The 24,975-nt window shown below is 45.5% G+C and overlaps 2 protein-coding genes across 2 annotated transcripts; one reads left to right on the top strand and one right to left on the bottom strand.

Moving 5' to 3' along the window:
• The first annotated feature begins 856 nt into the window (after nucleotides 1-856).
• MAK16 (MAK16 homolog) lies at nucleotides 857-15,394 on the top strand. The gene is made up of 10 exons (XM_083589058.1): nucleotides 857-959; nucleotides 2,526-2,575; nucleotides 4,322-4,431; nucleotides 5,689-5,753; nucleotides 6,823-6,974; nucleotides 7,380-7,434; nucleotides 10,452-10,526; nucleotides 11,720-11,830; nucleotides 12,516-12,572; nucleotides 14,713-15,394. The coding sequence occupies exons 1-10, from the start codon at nucleotides 945-947 to the stop codon at nucleotides 14,902-14,904; spliced, it is 882 nt and encodes a 293-aa protein (XP_083445184.1). The 5' UTR covers nucleotides 857-944; the 3' UTR covers nucleotides 14,905-15,394.
• Nucleotides 14,914-22,394, bottom strand: TTI2 (TELO2 interacting protein 2). The gene is made up of 7 exons (XM_083588752.1): nucleotides 21,032-22,394; nucleotides 19,637-19,823; nucleotides 18,796-18,888; nucleotides 17,443-17,630; nucleotides 17,213-17,356; nucleotides 16,033-16,195; nucleotides 14,914-15,477 (listed from the first exon to the last, which is right to left on the bottom strand). Exons 1-7 carry the CDS (start codon nucleotides 21,691-21,693, stop codon nucleotides 15,376-15,378), a joined length of 1,539 nt encoding a protein of 512 aa, XP_083444878.1. The 5' UTR covers nucleotides 21,694-22,394; the 3' UTR covers nucleotides 14,914-15,375.
• Between the last annotated feature and the right edge of the window lie 2,581 nt (nucleotides 22,395-24,975).

Here is a 24,975-nt window from a genome sequence, read left to right as displayed (position 1 = left end):
GGCAAAGCTACCTTTACTTTTTGTATAAAAAAGGGAATTAGCAACTGATATACTTTGAAATTAGCTGCAGAAAGTTTGCCAAACTACAAGCTATTTGGGTGGGCTGGGGCAGGATCGCACCCCACTGCTATAGACTTTCCTACTACGCAGACAGCCCCCACCCCAATTTACTAATTTCTAAAAAATGGATACATTGAAGCGGGAGGAATAACGCGGCTAAAACCCTAACCAGACTGATAAAGAGAAACAAACAGCTGAGCTTTCTGATTGGTCGCCACGCACGGAGAGGCTCCACCCCTAGCTGCAATTCAGCCAATCCTGTGTCCCTTCATCAGATTCAAACCCACCTCTCCAGACGTCCACACTTTTACAGCCTAGAGATACGAAATCAAGAAAGAGTGACACGTCTCTTTATCTGGGCATGTCGTTTCCGGGTTCAAATAAGAAAAGTCACCGTTAAACTTCCAGAACTAGCCCAAATTTAGTGCGGAATTGCATGCAGAATCGACTTGTATGCAGACACGTTACACTTTTAAAAACGTCCTGAAAGCAAGAAAGAAAACCGTGCTAAATTAGACCCGTGTTAGGGAGAGCAAGCACTTGTGCCTTGAAAGCCACTTTGTGTAAAAAAAACACACAGGCTGCACTATAACCCTGTATTGATTTTTTATTTTTATTTTTTTTGACCGGGGGAAGAGAGAGAAAAGGGAAAAAAAGAAAAGAAAGAGAAGCAAAAGTTATACTGAACCCGTAAGGAGACCCCGCGCATGGATCCGGATGTTAAGAGTCTACGGCCGAGCATGCGCAGCTGCAGCATCCTCCTCCTCCTCCTCCGGGCAGCGCCCACCGCCCAGCTCTCGCGAGGTCTCCGCGCGCGGCTCCTCCCCTGAGCTCCGCCTGGACTCCGCCGGGTCGCTGAGCCGCGTCTCCCTCGTGGCCGCAAGATGCACGCGGACGACGTGAGTCGGGGGGCAAAGCGGGCGGGGAGGGACTAAGGCGCCTCCTCAGTCTTTGAGGGGAAGACCCGTGTGGAACGGGGGTCCGCATGGCGGGGGTTGGACTGGATGACCCTTAGGGGTCCCTCCAACTCCGCACTGTTCTGTTCGATTGATTGATGGAATTTATATCCCGCCCTATACCCGGAGGTCTTTGGGCGGTTCACAGAATAAAATCGAAATACAGAACCACAAAATGCATCATCAAAATTAAAAGCAGCCACCCAATTTCCACCCCACCCCCAGTTCTGTGATTCTGTGACTCCCCGGCCGTCGTCTCAGACCACACCACGCCGGATCCCTTCCCGTGTAGAACTGTGCACGTGGAAGGTGACCCTTGAGCATGCACAGAGCGCCAATGCTTGAGCATGCACAGAGCCTTGAGCATGCACAGAGCGTCATCGGTCTGACCCTTATGTTTCCCTCCCCTTATGGTCTTGATTTATCAGCTACTTTAAAATGAGGCTGCATTTTAAATTGCATTTTAACCTGTATTTTAAATTGGTCCCCCCCTCTTTTCCCCCTATTATGTTTTTACTGTGATTTTATTGGTGTTAGCTGCCCTGAGCTGGGGAGGGCGGGGTATAAATAAAATTTATTATTATTATTATTATTGCCGATTCCAGAAGCGTGTCTGTCTGTCTGTTTGTGAGTGAGTTGGTTCCAGTATAGAAAGCTCCCTTACGTCAAGTGGGAAGCTCACCATGTTTCTCTCCTGATGTTGGGACTACAACTCCCATCTTCCCTAACTAGCAGGACCAGTGGTCCTGGATGATAGGAGCTGTGGTCCCAAGTTTGAGAAACAGCACCTGATCTTACCTGACGGATGGTGGCTGTGAGACCTTTCCTGTAGATGTCAGGACTGAACCAGAGTCCGACTGAATGACCCCTGTCGCAGACGTATGTACTTTCCCGTACTGGGTGTGCTCACATGCATCACATTACAAGCAGGGCTGGGGAACCTGTGGCCCCCCAAAGATGTGGTTGGCATTCCCACATTCCCTCCACTCCAGCTAGCATGGCCAGTGTCAGGAATGGTGGGAGTTGTAGCACGCCAACCTCTGGAGGCCCCCAGGCCCCCATCTGTGCGTTGAAGGCTCAGTCACTGCTGGGAAGGACCTCTGCTTGAGACATTCAAGAGTTGTTGCAAGGCCGCTAAGATCATCCATCTATTTCAGCTAAGGTTGTCAACTGTGCCTTTCCCAACCCTCCTGTTGTGATCCCTTTAATAAGACCAGGGCCCACGTCCAGCTTTCAAGCTTCCCACAGACTTCTGATCAGTCCGAGGAATCGGTAGTAATTTGATAAAATGCCAAAAGAGGTGAAATTAGAGCAAGGTGTTTGCCATCTGTCCAAAATTATAGACATTTTGGAAGGGACTTTGGAGGCCGTCTAGCAGTCCAAAACCAGTGCTCAAACGCAGGATCTTCAATTTAGGTTGCAGCTACAGCATATCGGACAAAGAGTGTTGATGTTTTGGAGCAGGATAGCATTGGGAGAATTACTAACAAAGCTTTCTCTCTTTGTCAGGTTGTCTGGGACACTCTTGGCAATAGACAGTTCTGCTCATTTAAGATCAAGTAAGTATTCTGCTCCCTTTCCTCTACCTCTTGTTGAATTTAAGGGCTACAGGATGTGCTGGCTATTCTAGTACTGCCTGGTGTGGGTAGATTTGGATCTCAGGAAAAAGAACCAAAGTAAATAGTGATTTAAATTGAGCTTCCCCCTGCCTAATTTGTATCTTTCCTGAGCAAGCACGCATAACATCTGAATATGTAAAAGGTAAAGGGACCCCTGACCATTAGGTCCAGTCGTGGCCGACTCTGGGGTTGCGGCGCTCATCTCAATTTATTGGCCGAGGGAGCCGGCGTACAGCTTCCGGGTCATGTGGCCAGCATGACTAAGCCTCTCCTGGCGAACCAGAGCAGCGCACGGAAACGCCGTTTACCTTCCTGCTGGAGCAGTACCTGTTTATCTACTTGCACTTTGATGTGCTTTCGAACTGCTAGGTTGGCAGGAGCAGGGACCGAGCAACGGGAGCTCACCCCGTCGCGGGGATTTGAATCGCCGACCTTCTGATCGGCAAGTCCTAGGCTCTGTGGTTTAACCCACAGTGCCACCCGCCTCCCCTCTGAATATGTAGGCACGCTTAAAAAAATGTAGATTTAGATCATATGGTAGTTTCCAGAAGTTGTGGGCTACAGCTTCTATCATTCCCGATAATTGGGCCTGCTGGCTTGGGCTTATAGGAGTTGGAGCCCACGCCATCTGAAGAGGGCTATGTTATCTGGTGGCCTCCTGGCCAGTGGTCAAGGAGGATAGGAGTTTTGTCCAGCAACATCTGGAGGGCTGCAGGCTCCCTACCCTGATTTAAGAGGACTGCACCACATCAATTGCTGGATGTTCAAACCAGCCCTTTGCTTGCCTTTGCCATGCCCCCCTTTAGCCTCCTTGGGGCATGGCCAGGTTGCTGCTGAGGACCCCCTGCCAACAATGCCATTGTTAAAACAACTGTACTGGCTGCCCATCTGCTACTGAGCCAGGTTCACGGTCCTTGCATTAGTTTTTCAAAGCCCTGAACAACTTCGGTCCAGGGTACCTTAGGGAAGGCCTGAGACCCTATAGCCTGGTTCAGTCACTGTGATCGTCTTCAAAAACACCATTGGCCATCCCCCAAGCTGTTGAGGCACATCTGACAGCAACAAGAAAAGGAGCTTTTAGTGTCATTGGCTTGGTCCGGTGGAATATTCTGCCAGTGGAGATTCAGCAGGTTCCTTGTGTTTGACTGCCCGCTGAAAATTATTCTGTGCTGGCAATTGAGAAGACATCTTTCTGTTAATAGATGGCCTCTGTTTTGTTTTATTTTTTTAATGTCGGTTCGATTGTATATAGATATTCTTGTTGCAAACCGTTCTGATATTTTTTGTGGCATTGTGGTATATAAATATGTATATATTTATAAATAAATAATAAGTGGCATGTGCCAGCTTGCGTTGTATATGGGAATTAAGGGAATACACAGGGAGTATCCAAAATCCAAAATATTTTTTTGCCTGTGGTTTGAATGTTTATCAGAACATATCGTCAGGCAGCCTTCCAGATGCTATGCTTGCTGGGGCTGGTGAGAGTTAGAAGTACAAAACATATCTGGGGGGCGTCAGGTTGGGAAAGGCTGTCCCTAAGACATCTGACTTTAAACCACCCTGTGCCCATCAGCTTAATTCTTCCAGTTCTGTAGGGACATTCCGTAGTCTGGATTAGAATTAATGTTCTATGTCATACAAGGTATGGAAACGAATGTTTCATTCCAAGTCTCTTCCTTGTAGGACGAAAACACAGAGCTTTTGCCGGAATGAATTTAATATAACAGGCCTGTGCAACCGCTCCTCCTGCCCCTTGGCAAACAGCCAGTATGCTACCATTAAGGAAGAGAAAGGTGAGGCTCTTTGCTTTGTTTTCCTCAATGTTGTACCTGGATAGCTCAGTTGGCTAGAGTGTGGTGCTGAGATTGCAGGTTCAATCCCCTGGAAGGAGCGGCATATTGCAGGGGTTGGACTAGATGATCCTGAGGTCCCTTTCCATGCGATTCTAGTGGTCTCATAGGCATAGCTGTCAACTTTTCCCTTTTCTTGCGAGGAATCCTATTCGGAATAAGGGAATTTTCCTTTAAAAAAGGGAAACATTGACAGCTATGCTCATAGGTCTTTGACCTCTCAAGGCCCCTAGAGGGAAGGCTTGGCTTAAATTTGTGGAAGTGCCTTTCAGACAATGTGCAGAAGCCATCAAGAGTTATAAGCACCGCCCAAAGGTTAAATGCTGTGAATATTATGCACCGGTAGGAATTATATGTGACAAATCTTAATACATCTGATGTGCCAGCCACACAATATTGGAGGGTTAAAAGAAAAGATGAAAGAGTGGCAAGAGTCTTGATAGCACAAGGATGGAAGAATGAGGAAACCCCGACAAAAGAGCAGTGGCAAGAGAAATTGATGAACTGTGCAGAACTGGTGAAATTGACATACAAATTGTGAGATAAAGGCAACTGCAACTTTAAAGAAGAATGGGAACTTTTTACAATTTACTTAAAAAGACAACAAAATGAACTGGACTCCTTGGCAGGTTTTGAATAAACATACACAAATTTAGTGAGGGTTAACATAGTAGATAGATAGTACAAGGATGTATACGGTTTTACAATATGCAGAGAACTACATGAGTTGAGAAATCAGAGAGGAGCTGAGGGAAGTCTTGGGGAGGGAGGGAGGGTTTGTTGGGGAGGTGGGAGGGAATAAAAGGGGGGAATAATGAAGATTATTTGTTTTGCTAATTTGTTATGTTGAAATTGGTAATAAAAATTTATAAATAAAAAATAATAAAAGAAAAGATGAAAGAGCTCTAGCTTAAAATCAGAGATGAAGGGTTTGCAATGACAGGACCATTTCCATGCTTGCCTGGTCTGCATTTATCCAGAGCCTTGCATCAGACCATCTTGTGCCTGCTCTGGAGCTCTTCGTAGATTTAGGAGCACCTGCTCTTCAGCTAGAAGCCTGGTGCTCCAGTAACTTCTGAGCATTGACCTTGCATGGTGTGAGCTGTGTTTTTATTGTGGCCTGCATCCTGCATCTCGTAAACCAAGGCTGCAGCAGACTTTGTGGTGACTATGCATAAGCTGCTTTTGTTCCCTTTTTAGGGCAGTGTTACCTATACATGAAGACAATTGAACGTGCTGCGTTCCCCAATCGGCTGTGGGAAAGGGTAAGTGGGTCTGATCTGTTTGTTTTTAACTTTATGTCTTGGGTTCGTGATGGTGCAGGGGTTTTTTTGTGCAAAGAGTAATCAGATTTAAAACATTATGGATGTGTTAGCTTGTAGGAGAGTCTGCGGTTCCTCTTCTGCCACTTCTGCCCACACATTCTGAGTTTGATTGCACAGATAGCCCTCATTTCTTAGAAATAGCTGTGAATTTAATGACTTTGAAAGAGGATCAAGATGAGTTTTAATGGAGAATAAGGCTACTGGTGTCTACTAGCTACAACATCTATGTTCAGCCTGTACCTTCAAGGGCGTTGTTTCTTGATAATCACAACTGGGGAGTTTCACTCAGGCCTTGCTTGTTGAATTATTTGTTTATTTATACAAATATTTTATACATCACAAAGTCATTTTTAAAAAATCAAAGTGGTTCACAGCAACTACATAAAACCACAGAATAAAAACCATATAAAGAAGTTAAAATCAGGAAACACTTGTGGAAAGGTATATCATTAAATGCCTGCATAAGCCTGATGGGAAAAATTTACAGCAGGTTTTTAAAAGCTGACATGGAAGACACAAAGGCATCTGATTGGCCCCTGTGAAAAAGGGATTCTTGACTAGCTGGGCCTTTAATCTGATGGTTCTTAGGACTAGTGGATTAACTGTCACCTTCATAACTATTACAGTCTTTCTGCAGAACTTAAGCAAGCAATTTAAATAAGAACCAGTCTCTAAGCTGCATGGCCCTAGTCAAGAAAGGACATCTTAAGCCAGAATGGAAACTCAAGTTTTTTCATGGCAAAGTCTGTTTCTCTCTACTTTGCACTGATGGGCCTCTGAGAATATAGGAAGCTGCCTTATACCAAGTCAGACTATTTGTCCATCAAGCTCAGCACTGTCTACTCTGACTGGACGTAGCTCTCCAGGCAGTTCAGCAGAGGACTTTCCCTAATTTAGGGTGGCAAAAACCCGAGAGGACTTCACAGAGCTCCGAAAGGATCTGTGAACTGGAAAAACAATGGCAAATGAGGACCCACCACAGACTTCTCCCCTTCCTAATTTTTTGCAGGTTCGGCTGAGCAAGAACTACGAGAAAGCGCTGGAGGAGATTGACGAGAACCTGATCTATTGGCCCCGCTTCATCCGGCACAAGTGCAAGCAGCGCTTCACCAAGATCACCCAGTACCTGATCCGAATCCGCAAGCTAACTCTCAAGAGGCAGTAAGTCATGGCGCTTGGCCTGGGGCCTTTTCCTGAGTTTTGTTGTCCCATGCAGACTCGTGCCAACCAGCCAGGAACAGTGGCCACAGTGATATCAAATCCAGCATAACTGTCATTGGGCAGTTTGCCAGTCGCAAGAGTCCACAACAGTCACATTTGACTTCAGAAAAGAGGCAACTTCCCTAAAATGAAGGAGTTGCTATTAAAAAAAGAAGTTGTTGAAAGGGATTATTGGGAGAGTCAGGTGTCCCCAGAATGCTCAGGGGGTTGTTCAAAAGCACTGTATTAGAAACTCGGCTAGAAGAACATTTTAAAAGCCCTAGAAATTGGAGTCTTTTTTCCTAGTTGCTTGTTGACAGTTGCTTTTGCAAAACCACTTCACTAACTTCATCTTCGCCTTTGTAGGAGGAAGCTTGTTCCATTGAGTAAAAAGATCGAAAGGCGCGAGAAGAGGCGAGAGGTAACGTACCTGTCTGTTGCCGTGGTTCCTTACTGTTCGTCAGTTTATCTCTCAGTCCAGAGGAAGCATGCAGCTCCTATAAGGCCTGCTGTTTATGCTTCCCCTAATACTCCAATCAGCACCAGGCAGCTATGTTTTGGAGCCACCATTTCAACTTCCCACAATGCCCCCAGTAGAGCTTTGCTCACCAGCTGCATCTCCCAGATCTCGTTGCCTTACATGGAAACTTAAGAAGCTGCCAAATACAGAGTCAGGCCATTGGTCTGCCTAGCTCAGTATTATCTACACGGACTGGTAGCAGCTCTTGTGGGGCTTTAGGCAGGGGACGTTCCCAGCCCTACCTGGAGATGCCAAAAATTGCACCTGGGACCTTCTGCATGGAAGGTAGATGCTGTACCAATGGGCATTTTTAAAGCAAGGCATTCCTAACTGCTCATCTGCAATCCCAGGTGGAATAGGAGGGTGGGAAGCCCCTGCAGAGTCTTGCCTCCTGGTGAAGATGGGAGGAACTAACCTATTTCCAAAAGGCACCCTCCTCTCCTCTTTCCCCCACTCACCTCTATCCATCGTGAAAAACCTTCATGATAAATCCACTGTTTCCTGGCAAAGAGGATGAAGAACATATTATTAGAAATTATTCATAAAGATCAGGCAGGCTTCCTTCCAGGCAGGCAGATGAGAGACAATATAAGAAATATAATTAACATCATGGAATATCTGTCTGCCAGGATTGATAAGCAAGCCATATTGATGTTTGTCGATGCGGAGAAGGCGTTCGACAATATAGCATGGGACTTTATGTTGAAAAATCTGGAACATATGGAAGTTGGTAAAGAACTTTTTAACGGAATAAGGGCAATTTACACAGAACAAAAAGCAAATTGATTATAAATAATGTAGTAACGGAAGAGATAAAAATACAGAAAGGAACGAGGCAAGGATGCCCGCTTTCTCCACTATTATTCATAATAGTGTTAGAAGTTCTTCTGAACTCTATTAGACAAAGTGAGAAAATAAAAGGAGTGACAATCGGCAAAACAGAATATAAGACTAAAGCATTCGCAGATGATTTGGTAATTATGATTGAAGAGCCAATAAACACAGTAGAAGAGGTAATGGAAGAAATGGAACAATTCGGAGATGTGGCAGGGTTCAAATTAAATAGGAAAAAAACAAAAATGATTGCGAAAAATATGGACCAAAGTGTAATAGAATTATTACAGCAAAAGACACAAATAGAGGTGGTTAAAAAGGTTAAATACCTAGGAATATGGTTAACATCTAAAAACATAGAATTGTATAAGAATAACTACGAGCCAGTGTGGAAAGAAATAAGAAAGGATCTGGAAGTGTGGGGAAGAATGAGATTGTCATTCTGGGGAAGGATCTCTACAATCAAGATGAGCGTGCTACCGAAATTGTTATTTTTATTTCAGACCATCCCCATAATTAAGGGAAATAAGACTTTTAAAGATTGGCAAAGAGCGATATCAAGATATATTTGGCAGGGCAAAAAACCTAGAACTCAATTTAAATTGTTGACAGATATAAGAGAAAGGGGAGGTTTTGCCCTGCCGGATTTGAAGTTGTATTACGAGGCAGCATGCCTTTGCTGGGTGAAAGAGTGGATTAAATTAGAAAATAAAGAACTTCTTGATTTGGAGGGGTTCGACAATAGATTCGGATGGCATGCCTATCTATGGTATGAAAAAAGGAAAGTGCACAAGGGTTTTGAGAACCACATCTTCCGAGGCCCCCTAATACAAATATGGGAGAGGTATAAAAACTTACTAGAACCTAGAATCCCACACTGGTTATCTCCCCTAGAAGTTATGGCGGTAAAGAAATTAAATATGAGAGGTAGATGGATAACATACAGCCAATTATTATTTATAGAAGGAGGAAAATGGAAAGTAAAACCATATGAGCAGGTTAAAGAATATGTACACGACTGGCTACACTATTTTCAGATTAACGAAATGTTTAGAAAAGAGTGTAAAGAATATGGGTATGCGGACAAGGATTCTAAATTTCAGAGGGAAATCATAGATAATGACGGAAAAACCTTATCCAAAATGTATAAGTTGTTACTAGAGTGGAACTTAAAAGAGGAAGAGGTAAAGTCGGTAATGATACACTGGGCAAGAGATGTCGGTCACAATATACAATTTGAGGATTGGGAAAAGCTATGGAAAGAGGGGCTTAACTTCACCGCATGTATGCAATTGAAAGAAAACGTCATGAAAATGTTTTTTAGATGGTATATGACACCTACAAAATTAGCTAAAATGTATAAGATAAGCAATAAGTGTTGGAAGTGCAAAGATAGAGAGGGCTCTTTCTACCACATGTGGTGGGAATGTAGAAAAGTGAAAGACTTCTGGGAAAAAATATATAATGAACTTAAGAAGATTTTAAAATATACATTTAAAAAGAAACCAGAAGTTTTCTTATTAGGAATATTAGGAAATGAGATAAAAAGAAAAGATCATAAGTTTTTTCAATATGCGGTGACGGCGGCAAGAGTGTTAATGGCTCAGAAGTGGAAACAACAGGAATTACCGACTGTAGAAGAATGGAGAACAAAATTGTTAGATTATGCTGAGCTGGATAAATTGACTGGAAAGATCAGATACTTAAGAGACCAAAACTTCATCGAGGACTGGGGGAAATTCGTGGAATATCTGGAATGTATATGTAATGGTCAGATAACGCTAAGGGGATTTAAAGAAGCACTGTGAAAAATTAAGGGATATTGGCTAAAGGGAACAAATAGAAAGATATAAAGAATGTCAATATAAAACTAAGAAATGCGTAACTTAATTGATAGACGCGAATGATTTACGGAATAACTGAAGGAAGTCTAGAATAAGAGTAAGATGTGAAACAACTTATGTGAATTAATGTATTTATTGTTTTTGATGTAAATCAATAAAAATTATTTCAAAAAAAAAAAAAAGATAAATCCACTGTTTCCTTCTTCCAAATCAACTCATCATTTTGTTTTTGTCGGCCAGGAAAAAGCTCTGATTGCTGCTCAGCTGGACAACGCAATTGAGAAAGAATTGCTGGAGAGACTCAAGCAGGAGACGGTAAGATGCTGTGATGCAGTGCATGGAGTTTGTGCAGGGGACAGTTAACCAGGTTGCTTCCCCAGGAGGCAGTGAAAGAAATGAAGCAGCACCTAGATACCTACCTAGGATCACCTTGCTGTTAGCTGTAACTGACCTGTGGCACCTGGACCAGCCTTTGCTAGCCTGGTTGCCCCCCCCCCCCCATGTTTTGGATGACAACTTTGGCTGTTGAGAGTTGATGCTGGAGGGACAGAAGAGGATCCCAGGGCCCACTGAATGGCCTGATTCTGCATGATGCTCAGCAGATAGCCTACAGGCAGAGGGCCTTTTGGGTGGTGGCACCCACCCTGTGGAACGCCCTCCCACCAGATGTCAAAGAGAACAACAACTACCAGACTTTTAGAAGACATCTGAAGGCAGCCCTGTTTAGGGAAGCTTTTAATGTTTGACGCTTTACTGTATTTTAATATTTTGTTGGAAGCTGCCCAGAGTGGCTGGGGAAGCCCAGCCAGATGGGCGAGGTATAAATAATAATAAATTGTTGTTGTTGTTACATTAGAGCCCTGTATAGCTGAGCCCAATTTTACAGTGTTCAGCCCTCAGATAATTTTCTTTCAGCTCTGCAGCTCAGGGCAGGATTTTTTGTGTGTGGGGGGGGGGGGAGCCCAGGGCCAGAATGAGCAGAGAGACCCCCCCAAACGCAGCACAGCTGGCTTATCGGATTTCCAAAGAAGTATGCATGTTACCATCTAAACTGTATGACTGTCAAGTCCCATGTCTTAAAATTACCTAACTGCAGCTAGACTAATTGCACCTGGAAAATGGCTTAAATGTGGATGGGAGGTGGGGGTGGGGTGGGACCGCCCAAGCAGGAGTGAATCTGGCCACTCGTTGACATCATCCACTGACTTCAACTGATGGGCTGGTGGGAGCAGCTTGGGGGGGGGAGTAGCCTTGCAAGCCAGAATTCACTTGTGGGATGACGGTTCCTGACCCTTGGTTGGGTTAAGATCATCCTTGGCCGAAGCCCCAAAGTTATGGAATGTGTTGGCTAATGCTGCAGACTTTGAAAAGTTGACAGAGTGTTCATTCCTATTTTGGTAGGCTATTGTATGCAGAGTTGTCTATGTCTTTGAATCTGTGGCTTTTTTGTGTGCTTTTGGGGATCATCTATCTAATCGTCCTTCCTCCTTAATGTGCTCCCTCTTCAGTATGGCGATATCTACAACTTCCCCATCCATGCCTTCGACAAAGCTCTAGAACAGCAGGAAGTGGAGAGTGAGAGTGACTCGGATACAGAGAAGAAGGACGAGGAGGAAGAGGTAATGCTTTTGAAACTCTTTTCCCAGTGCAACTCTCCAGGGCTGGAGGGCAGGAACTGTGCAACTCTCTATGCTTTGCACATTTATACTAAGGAGGGAATTGGGTCTGCAGGTTATTTCTGCCAAATGGCTTGCATTCTTGCCAAACAGCACTTATTACAACTTTCACACAGTTCTCTGTTCCCTCCCCTAAGCTTTCCTCCTCCAGAAATAATGTCATGGATGGGGTGGCTAAATATTATTTGCCTGTGCGTTAAATGTTCATGTACTTAGGAGACTAGCCCAAGGCCCTGCATATGGGACATCACAATCATAGCGAGAGCCTCATCGCTTGCCAAGAAACCTCAGATATAGACTGGCATTGCCAAAGAAACCACAGCTGTTCACTTGGCTGTTACGCACTATGTATCAATTTGTGCTTTGTCTCCTTCCAAGAACTGGGGTTCCAAAAACTTTGGATTTCATTGATCAAGGACTTGGAACTGGATGAAGGATCTTATCATGTAGACTGAAATTAGGAAAAAATAAAAGTGTAGCCACGTGAGAAGAAACACTCCTTCCTTCCCCTTGATTTGTCAGGAATGCTGTAATTGCATCCTGCATTGCAAATCCTGCATGGGGGTGGGGGTATTTGACCTAGAGTAAGGCCCCTTCCAACTCGTATTCTGCTATATTCTGCTTGTAGGACTCAAACAAGAGAGAATTTGTGGAAGTAGATGAGAGTGACCTCAGTGACTTTGAGGTAAGTGCAGCCTGTCAAAAACAGTTTATGAAAATTTAGGAGCCTCTTACATTTCATTTGTTCTACTGGAACACTGAAACACGCTTTTTGCTATTTACTCTGGCCTGCCTCCCGTTCCTTTGCGTCAGATTTAAGTGCTGTGCACACTTATGGTGCTGTAAAATCATGCTGCAATCTGGAGGTGGGAGAGGAGGAGGCGTGTGATGAGATTATTCCATTCCTAACAAGGGATCCTCCCTGAACATAATACAGTGGTACCTTGGGTTACAGACACTTCGGGTTACAGACTCTTCAGGTTACAGATTCCGCTAACCCAGAAATAGTACCTCAGGTTAAGAACTTTGCTTCAGGATGAGAACAGAAATCGTGCGGCGGCGGCAGGAGGCCCCATTAGCTAAAGTGGTGCTTCAGGTTAAGAACAGTTTCAGGTTAAGAACGGACCTCCGGAACGAATTAAGTACTTAACCCGAGGTACCACTGTAGAGAGAAACTGGGTCTTTGGCTTTAAGCCCCAGCAGAGTGCTGCACTGCTCCTGACCAGCATTTGTTTCAGTAGAACCTATCCTGTAACCCTCGGCTGGTTCCTCCCAGTATTTTCTGCTCTACTTAACCTACGTACTTGCTACACACAATGCACACACCTCCCTCAAAGCAGGGCTGGGAATCAATATTGAAAGTATGGTGAGAATAACTACACATCAGGCAGAACAAAAATGCCAGTGGGTTTGTCGTGGTTAGAGTGTCAGACTAGGAGCTGGGAGACCAGAGTTCAGATCCCCACTTGGCTGTGAAGCTCACTGGGTGGCCTTGGAGTCAGTCACTACCGTTCAGCATCACCTCCTTCATAGGCTTGTGTGGATTGCAGAAGGGGAGAACTATGTGTGGCACCGTGAGCTCCTTGGAGGAGAAGGTGGGCTATAAATGAAATACATAGATAATAAAACAAATAAAAGTTGTGTGTAATACAGGCTCTGCCGTTGACTTAAGTGGTCAGGGAGGGCAGCGATGCTCAGAACACAACAAGCAGTTTCACACAACTTCTACACCAGGCCTAATTGCCGTACTTTTCTCTCTATAACACGCAGATTTTTTCTCCTAAAAAGTAAGGGGAAATGTCTGTGCGTGTTATTGAGCGAATGTGTGGTCCGAGCGCAGAGGCAAAAATCAGGCAAAAATCCGTTCAGATCCTGCGAGAGAGGAAGCTGTTGCTTTCCTGCATTCTGCCTCAGGGTCCTACTGCCCACTCTCTTCTGTTTCATTTGCTGTTTGCTCAAACGGAACAAAGAGCAGGGAAATCCCCTCCCCTCCAGGCAAGCAGAGGGGAAAGGAAAGGATCCTTCTTCGGTGCTCAGGTGCTGCTGCGTCCAGGGAAGCATTTTAGGGACTCGCAGGCAGCCGGAAAACATGCAGGTGGGAGAGGGGGGGGCTGGCTTGGGTGGCTGGGTGGGGGGAAACTTTTGCCTTCCTTTCCTCCCTCCCGTTAAACCCCTCTCCTGCATTCTTAGCCAGCTGCTTCTCTGCACACCCCTCTCGTGCGCCTTGTCCCTTCTGTGTTTTTCCTTCCCTCCCCACTTAAAACGTGGTTAGAAAGCACGGATCCACATGGATCCTCAGGATCTTTGCATTGGGTCACCCCAAATTCACCATCAGATCACATGTCAGCATGAGGCACAAAAATGATACATCCACTGTTTCATTCAGAATTTTTTTTCCTTGTTTTCCTCCTCTAAAAACGATGTGCATGTTATGGTCAGGTGCGTGTTATAGAGCAAAAAATACGGTATATATACAGTGGTACCTCGGGTTTAGTACTTAATTCATTCCGGAGGTCCATTCTTAACCTAAAACTGTTCTTAACCTGAAGCACCACTTTAGCTAATGGGGCCTCCTGCTGCTGCCGCGCTGCCAGAGCACAATTTCTGTTCTCATCCTGAAGCAAAGTTCTTAACCCGAGGTACTATTTCTGGGTTAGCGGAGTCTGTAACCTGAAGCGTATGTAAACCGAGGTACCACTGTACTTCTATCATGTTTCATTTTACTCGCATTTTCTCTTAAAACCGATAACCTCCAAATACTTGCTAAGGGAGTGTGCTAAGGCAGCAGCACTATTATGCCTAACCCGCCTGTTTTCTCTGCCAAGGATATGGATAAACTGGCAACGAGCAGTGAGGAGGAGGAGGCTACATCCAGCGAGGAGGAAGAGAAAGGCCAGCGGCCCAAGTCTAAAGGCAAAACTCCCTTGAAGGGGCCAGCAGTCAGGAAAAAACGAGCTTATGTTGAAATAGAATATGAGCAGGAGACAGAACCGCTGTCTAAATTGAAAGCAACGTGATTCCTCCCAGTGTGTGGGCGCAGATCTGAAAAATGGACTGAATGAACTAGCTGGTGGGATGTTTCTCCACAAAGGCTGACTCACCGAGACTCAAGATCATACAGGAAAAGTTCCAGCTGCTTGAAGACCTAGTGAGCTGGCATTCCCAGATGCCGCAGGGTATATTTTTGCATATTGACAATTTAAAACGTCATCTATTTTTAAGGCTACCCAACTAAGATTGTTAAATATTTGTATGTCTATTAATTTGTGAGCTGCATTGAAGGGATTTTTTTTGGGGGGGGGAGTGGAGTGAGAGGGATAAAAGTGGCATATAAATATGTATCAGAACAAACCTGTCATTGCCTTTTTTTACTTAATGCTCTTCTTTCTCCAACATTAGACAGTTTATGTATAGCATGAGTCTTAAAAGCTAGGCATGTTCTTCCTTCCAACTTTGAACACAGTGAATGTAAGCCTCTCCACTTGAGCTCAGGGAGCGATGATACTTTTTACAGGCTCCTCCTCTACTTTTTTTAGGCATTCCTTGAGGGTCTCATCTTGACAGCTGCGTCGGACTCCTTGTAGTAGGACCTGAATATTAGGGATGGGAAGAAATCAAATGTGTGTCATCGTGTTAGAAGTGGGCAGCAACAGCCTCTTATCTGCTCTATTTCTGACACAAGAATCTCCCTTATTCTAAGTCAGACCATTGCTCAGCATTGTCCAGACAGGTGGGCAGTTGCTCTCCAGCATTTCAGGTGGCTTTCCCAGTCCTACCTGGAGATGCCAGAGAGTGATTTTAGGATGTTCCGAATGCAAAGCACCTATGAGCCAGGTGCTGAGGCTGTTGTGTGCGCACTGCAAGGTGTACTTCCTTGACGGAGCTACTTTTAGTATTAAAATCAAGGAAGAATGGACTCATCAATTGGGAGTATGACAAGAGTATTAATTAGCATGTCCATTTGAGAAAAAGGACTGCACTTAATTTGTTTCTTATGGGCACATGCGTGCTGATCAGCTGCGACTGCCAGACATATGCAACACACCCAGAGGCTCCGCAGTTGTCTCTTGTTAAGAAGCAGAGGGCCTGCTTTCCCCTAAATCACAGGCCTGCTGAACCTTGGGCTCTCCCTTGGTCTTGCTTACCTTCACCTGTCCGTGAGTAGCGTGATCCAGTAAGATAAGGCACTCAGTGGCTTTCTGGAGTAACTCTGCTTTCACTGGTTCTGGTGTTAAGCTCCTGTCTGTAGCGACATCCAACATCATTCTCAGCAAAGCCTTGAGAAGGACAGCGAGGCGGCAGGACATTCTACAGCAAGGAGATGGCAAACTCATGTCAGCCTGACTTGAAAGCTACTTCTGAAGCCAGCTGCATCCCAGGAGGAGGTGGCACTACAACTTCAGTGTAGCAGGTACAAGTAACAAACTTTAAGCAGAGCAAGATGTGGACTCCCAACTTCCATCATCCCTGACAGCTGGCCATGCTGGCTGTCCCAACAATATCTGGAGGGATATTCTTCAGGCTGTTTAGCAGATCTTTCCAATCACCTAGTCCCTTTTAACGAGTGATTGAACCTATGTCCTTTTGCATGCAAAACAGGTTATCCAGCTATGGTTCCTCCCAGAGTAGGGAACAATGGGAACCTTCTGGAGCAGACTTTTGACAGGCGACGGAGCTGCAGGGGAAGGGGAAAGGTGGGCAAATTGCTGCCAGAACTCTGCTCCTCTAAGCCACTGTATCTAGTGCATTTGGGAAAGGGAAAGAAAAATGGGATGAGGAAGTGCAGGAGCCTTATGATGACCCTGCTCTCAGAAGAGAAGGTCCAGACTCCTGTTGAAAGTGATAGCAAGTTTGCTAGTCCTGCCTTGTGACCTTGGACAAGAGGCAAACCTGTCTGATTGCCTTGAACTGAGCCTGTTGAGTCAAAGCTCTTGCACGACCAGGACAGTCCAAACACCATAACAGCCTGATGAATTTCAGCTAAGGCTCACTGGTGTTAGGCCCCCATATCCATTTCAAAAACGTGGCAGGTTCAGGAACCAGAAGTTCTCATTTCCTACTAGCTAGATATTTGTATTTAGGCAGGCAGAAGTGTTTACTGCTTACACTCAAGTTTTCGGCTTCACACTGGGGTCAGAAGCAGCACCTCCAAAGCAGTGGGACTAGTTTCCATGCTGCCAACCCACCTCTGAGAAGTATGCTTCTTGACCGTAACAGTGGCGGCAGGTTTTTTGGCTGGTTTTTTAAAGCAAGATCAAGTGAAGAGAAAAATGCACCTCTACAAGTACACAGCTACTGCCCAGTGCTTAGGGCTTATCAAAGTACCTGGGCCAGGCATGTTGTATGGTGTATTTCAAGGTTTCTAATGTTGCCAATCTAGCCGTTTCGTCGGGACCGTCGGAGACCTCCAGGTATCCCACAATCACCCGCTGCAACCTCTTCAGATGATGGGCTATCTGAATGCCGAGCCTCTCAAAAGACAAATCAAGGATTATAAACCTCTGCACAAAGAGGGAGACTTATCTGCTTACAGGGTTCGCCATTAAAACACTCACCTCTCCACAAAGGCAGGCAGGTTCCTGGTGTACACCCTCCGTAAGGGGAGCCGGTGCTCCGATTCCATGTGGGTCAGGACCAACTGGAGCACCTCATCGGAAGGTGTGACAAGCTGAGGGTTGTGGGGCAGCCACTGCAGGGCCTTCTCCAGGATGGGAAGCAAGTCCAGCAAGCACAGCAACACAACCTGCGAAGAGTAACGGGATGGGTTTAGAGAAAAAGCAAGTAACATCTGAAGCTGAATTCTGGAAGATTGAGGACAGGCAAACTAAAGTACTTCTTCACACAGTGCTTAAACTACAAAATTTCTTCCCACAAGAGGCAGTGATGGGGTTCAAAAAAAGATTAGACAAATTCATAGAGGATAAGGCTATCAGTTGCTTTTAACCTTAATGTTTATGTTGAACTGCAGGTCAGTGCAGAGCCCACACACTGAGCTTGGCGGACCAGCGGCTTGACATGCCATCAGGCAGCACCTTGTTTTGCTACTCGAACCTCAGCTTCAGTTGTGCATCCCCAAATTGCAAAATGGTGGTCTGAACACAGGTCTTGGTTTAGTAAGGATACATATTCCCAGCCTGCTTGTTAACAGGGAAGCAGAAGAGAACAAATAAGCAGCCCCTACTGAGCCAGTAGCACATGAGAAAATTGCTATGGCTGGTTCTTTTAAGCAGGTTCAGATTTGAACCAGTAGAAATTCCACTTGTGATCTGAAAACTGCTGCCCCTTCAAAATGTGATGCTAAGAAAGCATCAGGGAGAAACCAGATGTTATAGAGCACATGTGGGCTGTTACTTAGTGCTACATTGGCTTTAACCCTTAATATCTCCCCTTCCTGTTTGGAAGGGCTAAAGGAAGCACAGGGTAGCAAATCAGAAAGTCATCCACACATGCCATGCTACCAGTGGCGTAGCGTGGGTTGTCAGCACCCGGGGCAAGGCAAGTAATTTGCACCCCCTAACCTGTGGATTTGCGCCCCCTAACCCTAACCCCCAGATGTTGCGCCCGGTGCGGCCGGCCCCCCCTGCACCCCCCACGCTACGCCACTGCATGCTACCAATGTAAAATTTGCTTCCCCCAGCCTGCCAAACAGCTCTTTAGGAACCTGGGGAAGCACAACTACATAGGAATATGTGTGTGTGCATGAGTGTGTCAGCCTAGGCCCTGCCCATCACCCACATTGAGTGGTGTGTCGCCCTGCAATAGCCCACCCATTGCAGGATGTGACTCTCAGGATCAAAAAGGTTGCCACCCCCTACTGTAGAGTGTAAAAGGATCTGTAATCTTGTATTTAGTCCACCACCTGAATAAATTCGGTAGAGTTAAAGAGGAAACACCAGTCTTTATATTACCTGCAGGAGCTGGGCTTCCTTGCTATAAAGGTGGTTGAAAAGGGCATGGTACACAACCTGCGCCCGGTTATACTGGCAGAGGTCAGCTGCTGGCTGCAAGGAAAGGAAATGATTGTTATCATCTGACCAGCATTATGCAAAAGGAATTCTGTACAAGGGACAAGGTTCACCCTTACTGTTAACAGGGGCGGTGGCATGACACAAGCTTTGATGGGACCTTTACAAATCCCACCCAACAGGACAGCAAATGAGAAAAGAACAGTTAATGGCGCTGCAGTTTAGACAATGAGATGCTTGAAATAAACAACAGTAAATAAAACCATGCTGTATTTGGAAACTTCTCGGGTTGTCCAGAAGATGCACTCAGGTCCTCCAGGTGAGAACAGAAGGATGGACTAGATGAGCTTTTGGCATGATCCACTAGGTGTCTTCTTATGTCTGAATGGTGTCTGCTCTTATTAAAAACCTAATACAGCAGCATCACCCAAATCCACCTTTCCTTCCCTCACAACTCTAACTACAAAGGTAGTGAGGATGCAACTGGACACTAGGCCAAGTAACAGTCTTTGATCCATGGGTACCTATGTTAACAGCAATGATCTAATGGCTACCAATTCTCATGAATGCTGTTTCAGTTGTGGGCAAAATAGTTAGTAAAATGGAGGTGTGTGTGTGTGAGGATTCAGCCCCTGCTAACACTCTCTCCTATGGCTCTGAGGATGATTCCTTACTCTGAAGTCAGACAAAGACATAAAGCCATCCCCAACTTTTGGCTGGAGACCAGAGGACTCTGATGACCCAGTTCATGGTCCCCCAAATGCCTATGTACATCTGTCCTTACCACATTCCGAATGATATGGTGTAGGCACTGCACTCCCAAGATTTTATTTTCCTCTCGGTAGTCGTCCGACAGCAGCAGCGAGGGTGGCAGGACTTTCTCCAAGTGAGGGCCAAGCCAGGGCCTTGTGACATGTTGGAGCGTGCAGGAGAAGACATGTTTTGTTGCTGGGCTGCGCTGCCATGTATCTCTGGAGCAGAGGAAAAGGGAATCATTGCACATCTTGGGAGATGAAATGGAGTCTAGGATCAAATTATAGATGGACTGCTGGTGGTGTGTTAACCCCAGCTAGCCCAGGGATTATCTACTCTTAACTAGACCTCTCAGGCCAAGAGGGGGCTTTCCCTGTCACCTGTGACACAGCCCTTTTAACAAGGAGCCTGGGATTCAATACGGCATTTCTGCATGCAGTGCCTGTGCTCTCTCACTGAGGTATGGTGCCTCCAATTCACAGATGTGTACTAATTTCAGTCACATAGCACTAATTCAAAAGGTGGTGAAGGTAACAGGGACTTGGGGGTGGTGGCCAAGGCTTTGGAAGATGCTTGTTTCAAGCCAGAGTTCTGTTGGGCAGATTTAAATATTTCTCCCATAACTGGAGGCAGCTCAGAAATGCCCTCCCCCAATATGTCAGCCACAGTGGGGCAGCCAAAAAGGAGGCAATTTACCTTATTCAAGCCAAGAGTGAGAAACAAGAGTGGCAAGCCTGCAATACCAGCCACCACAAAGTGACTTAGTGGTAACAGGCTTGGTTTTCAGAGAAGCAGCCCCTTATTATGGTGAATGGAATGAGGAAAAGCCTTGAAAGCAGAAGGTCCCAGGTTCAATTTTTGGCATCTCCTGTTAAAAGGGGTGATGGTATACACTTGCTTCTTAGGTTCCTTGCAAGAGCAGCACCAGACTCTTCACTTTTAGCAAGCAATGATCAAGTTTAGAGAACTAGCTGCAAGGGAACATAGGAAGCTGCCTTATACCATTGGTCCTTCTGCTCAGTATTGTCTATGCTGATGCTAGCTACTGCGACTGACAGCAACTCTCCAGAATTTCAGGCAGGGTTCTCTCCCAGCCCTACCTAGAGAAGTCAGGGATTGAACTTGGGATCTTGTGCATGCAAAGCAGCTGCCCTTCCACAGAATTCCCATATTCAAACCCCCAGTGGGATGAAATAACAGAAGAACATTCCACAGTTCTCACAAGCCACAGCCGTCCTTCTGCCTAAAACATCACACCCACAATACCTCACAGAAGTTACATTCAATTTGGGACTTCCAAACAATCCTGACAGCCTTGTAACATTGTCACTGGTGGGTGGTCCATATGAACCGTTTTGTCCCTATAAAAGGCCCCACAAATATAATTAGCCTCTGACAACCATCACTGGGCTTTCAGTTCACTTACTTGGTCAACTCTGGTTTCAAGCACTGCATCACCACCGCCAACCACCCCGTTTCGTCTTCACGTGCGCCTCTCAGGAACTCAGGTACTGACCGGCAGTCTGAAGCCCGAAGGAGACCATCCAGCAGCTCTTGAGCCATGCGCCGAGTTTTTGGTGTGGTCCACAACCTCTCTGCAACGTGTGTCACGGCAAAAAGATACAAGGGCCCTGCCACTTGGCGCAAGATGGGACCAACCACCGCAGTACCAAGTCTCTCGAGGCCTTTAGCCGATTCCACTTTGGCCACGATGCTGATGAAGCCCAGGCTGACGCCTGCTGCTCGGCTGGCTACCGCAGCATAGGAGGGGTCGCTGCTGGGGAGCCCTCCTCCCTCTGGCTCCTGCTGGGGTGGTGCCGCATAGAGGCTCAGCGCGACCACCATGTCACGAAGCAGGGTGGGGGCGGCATTTGGGTGGCAGCTCCCAAAGAGCCACTGGCAGTCCACGGCCTCCAAGATGGCCAGGAGGTCTCTGATCATGCCTGCCTTGGCATCACTGCTGGCTCCCCTGCTTGCAAAAAGCTGCAAGAATTGGGAGAGAACCTGCTCTGCTGGGGGGCGCTCCAGGCATCCCTGGCCCTCTGGGATGGCCCACTGTAGGGAATCTAGCAAGGGATGCTGCGCCATTGGCTCTGGGTGATGGTGGTGATGGAGGAGAAGGACCTCAATCTACTTCCCCCCCAAAAAACTTTTACCCCTCTTCCCAGCAAACTGGTTCCTAGCCTCCCTGCATTTATTGCAACCCTTGCTGAGAATGCAAGCTTTCCCCGGGCGTATTTAGCCTTCTCTGAAGGCCTTAGTGGCCCCTCTGAGTATTTGAGCTCTAATACTCAGTCTGAGCTGGTCTTAAACCACGTCCCAGAGCAAAGTGGTGGGCAGAGGGCTGTCACCATAGAGAGGCCGCGGCCTAGAACGGCCTCACAAGGCCTCCCAGTGAATCGGAACCCGGCCAGCAGCGGATTTCCGTTTCAAACCGGAAGTTCAAGCGGAGACCCTAGAGATAGGAAACAGAACGGGTCGGGAAGCCTCAGAAGCCTTTCCGACGCAAAACCGTCAAGGGCCTTTGCCCTGTCACTCTAACGCCCGGTGCCAAGTAGTCATGCTTTCCACTACACTGAAGTCAAGGGAGAGAGAGGGTGTCCGCACGGAATATCATGGCTGACGACGAACAAAATGGTGGCTTCCGAGTTGAACCGGAAGCTCAGCCTACGTGCCGCTCTAGAAGTTAATCTCTATGAACATCTCCTCATCCTCATGTAGCTTCGCCAATTTCTCCTTATTCTAAGCCCACTTTACTCTGTTCAGGCTGCTTTGGCCGCGAAACCGCAGCTCTGCGCGACAAATCGCCGGAAATCACCGACGCTTTCCCACAGGTCGCAAACCGGTTTCCCGTAAAGCGAAAGGGGGCGGGAACGGATGGTGAATATATTAACATGCCTAATGAGCGTGCCTGGTCCTGGTATTGCTGAGGGAAAAGAAGAAATCCAGGCTACGGAGGGAGAGGAAAAGAAGCATCGCCTTTGTTTTTTCGTCAGGAGGAGACGTGTAGGGGCAAGAAATGGAGGGTTAGGAGACAGGCCACCATAATGTCAAAGCCTGCGGTACCTAATGGTGGCGCAGGCTCGCAGGCGCTTTGGCGATCCTTCAGGTTCTGTCATGTGATGAGTGGGTCTTCATGCGCCTGCGTGAGATGTGCCGTCCCGAATTGTTACGACGGGGCACAGTACCCTTCTGATCTGAACCTTTTGTAATAAAATATATATTTTTTTTATTGGTAGCGGTATCTTTTCAAACTTAAGCCGTTCTGGAATTCTGTTCCAAAACCAAGTTGGGCTTTCATGTAGAAAGCATTGCAAAACAGACTTAATTTGTTCCAGAGTTTTGAAAACAACCACATTTAACATGAATTTTACTTTCTAGCAAGACCATTGATCCATAAAATGAAAGCAGTAATCAATGTGTGGTACTATAAAATAAGACCTTATTGTAGATTATAAAAATTTAAAAATAGATAAATGCTTACTTGCCCTGATGATAGTCATTGTTTGGATGGGGGGCTTTTATCCGTTTCCGCAGTCACACAATCAATCAATAGCTGAACTGGGTTCCACACAGCACAAAAACAAATGAACCAAAAAAAACTCAAAATCAAAAACGCAAAATAAATAGCAAAAACAAAAGTGCCAATTACAGTGGTACCTTGGTTCTCAAACTTCATTCCAGAAGTCCGTTTGACTTCCGAAATGTTCGGAAACCAAGGCAAGGCTTCTGATTGGTGCAGGCGCCCCGGAAACAATAGCCGACGGCTGCATCGGACGTTCGGCTTCCGAAAAACGTTTGAAAACCGGAACACTTCCGGGTTTTCAGTGTTTGGGAACCAAGGTGTTTGAGAACCTAGGTACCACCGTAGTTCATTTAGAAGGTAGCAATTTTTAGCTTTGTGCTTGCAAAGCCAGCAGAAGAATTAAATTTTGTTTTGTTGCTTGGAAAAGCTGGCTTTTGTTCGTTGTGTACTGTAAATACTGAGTGGTTCTGGTTTTTGTCTAAAGAGAGAAGTTAAAGTTTTGATCTGCTGGGTAAGCGTGGGTGGCTTTCGCACATTGCCAGAAACTTCAGCTGGCACAAACAGAGCTGCAGCCAGATGGTTATAGCAGCATACAAGCCCATTGTTGCAACAGCTCCACTGGCAATTCTAAGTGCTGGTTATGACTGGGAAAGAATGCATCCCCCCCCCAATGATCTTGCCCAGGTTTTGAGATCTTCTTTTGGTCTGTCCAGTCTTAGGCACCCTTGGTGGGGACATGGAAGAGGGCCTTCTCAGTGACTGCTCCCAGACTTTGGATCTCTTTTTTTTATTTAAATATTTATTAAAATTTTTCACATTTAATACAAAAAATCAAAAAAGAAAAAACTAAAAAAAACTAAAAAAACACATAAAGTTTACAATTCCATATTTTCAATACCATATTTCCCTGACTTCCCCACACCTCCCCTTCTTGTAATCCAATTCAGATTGTTAGTTCAACAAGTTCCTATCCCCAATTTTTAACCTTTTTATATTTAATTCATTTTAGAAAAACCAATTTTAACTTACAGACATCAATATTTGTACCTCAGTGCTCAAACCTTTTTGACATGATGCTTACAAAGGAAAATAAGAAATCAAACCAGAGGCCTGACAGGATGATTACAAGGGAAAATAAGTACTGGATGATGAAAATCTGGTTTGAATTGGAGATTGAAGAATGGAGAGATCTCCTTATGTGGAGATCTGAAGACCTATGGATTACAAATTTGATTAAAGTGGAAGCTGGAGTTTTCGTGACAATTGGACTTTTGGGCCCTACTTTTAAGTATGGAGGTCTGGCTGGAAGAAACATGGACCTTATTGGGACAGAGCTGCTCCGAGATCTGGTGTTTAATACTAAGGACTATCAAAAAAACCGGCAGAGAGGAACTGAGAGAGAATTAAGAGCCTCGGACGTGAGATCTTCAGGCTGATAGTAGATTAAGACTGATGGACATTTGCTGGGGATCGAAACCGGGAAAGGGGGTGGTGGGGTCTGGGAATCCAAAGGGTGTACAATTATAATCTGTTTTTTATTTTGTTTGGCTATTAGTATGAAAATTGGGGAATTCGTGGAAGGGAATTTGGGTCGACTTTAGAAAAAGGTTTCAGCACTGAGGTATAAATATTGATGTCTATAAGTTAAAATTGGTTTTTCTAAAATGAATTAAATATAAAAAGGTTAAAAACTGGGGATAGGAACCTGTTGAACTAACAATTTGAATTGGAATACAAGAAGGGGAGGTGTGGGGAAGTCAGGGAAATATGGTATTGAAAATATGGAATTGTAAACCTTATGTGTTTTTAATTTTTTTGTTTTTTTTGTTTTTTTGTATTAAATG

The sequence above is a fragment of the Podarcis filfolensis genome, assembly GCF_964270895.1.
Source record: "Podarcis filfolensis genome assembly, chromosome: 15".
In the NCBI taxonomy this organism is placed as follows: Eukaryota; Metazoa; Chordata; class Lepidosauria; order Squamata; family Lacertidae; genus Podarcis; species Podarcis filfolensis.
The sequence above is the reverse complement of the archived record's forward strand: the minus strand, read 5'-3'. Positions and strand labels throughout refer to the sequence as shown.

Excerpts from the sequence above, each read along its gene's own strand:
- TTI2 (XM_083588752.1), bottom strand. The coding sequence starts at position 21,693 with ATGGCGCAGCATCCCTTGCTAGATTCCCTACAGTGGGCCATCCCAGAG. Across the intron at positions 18,889-19,636 it reads ACCATATCATTCGGAATGTG|CCAGCAGCTGACCTCTGCCA; the intron begins GTAAGGACAGAT and ends CTTTCCTTGCAG. Across the intron at positions 17,631-18,795 it reads AGGAAGCCCAGCTCCTGCAG|GTTGTGTTGCTGTGCTTGCT; the intron begins GTAATATAAAGA and ends TACTCTTCGCAG.
- MAK16 (XM_083589058.1), top strand. Across the intron at positions 6,975-7,379 it reads AAGCTAACTCTCAAGAGGCA|GAGGAAGCTTGTTCCATTGA; the intron begins GTAAGTCATGGC and ends TCGCCTTTGTAG. Across the intron at positions 7,435-10,451 it reads GGCGCGAGAAGAGGCGAGAG|GAAAAAGCTCTGATTGCTGC; the intron begins GTAACGTACCTG and ends TTTGTCGGCCAG.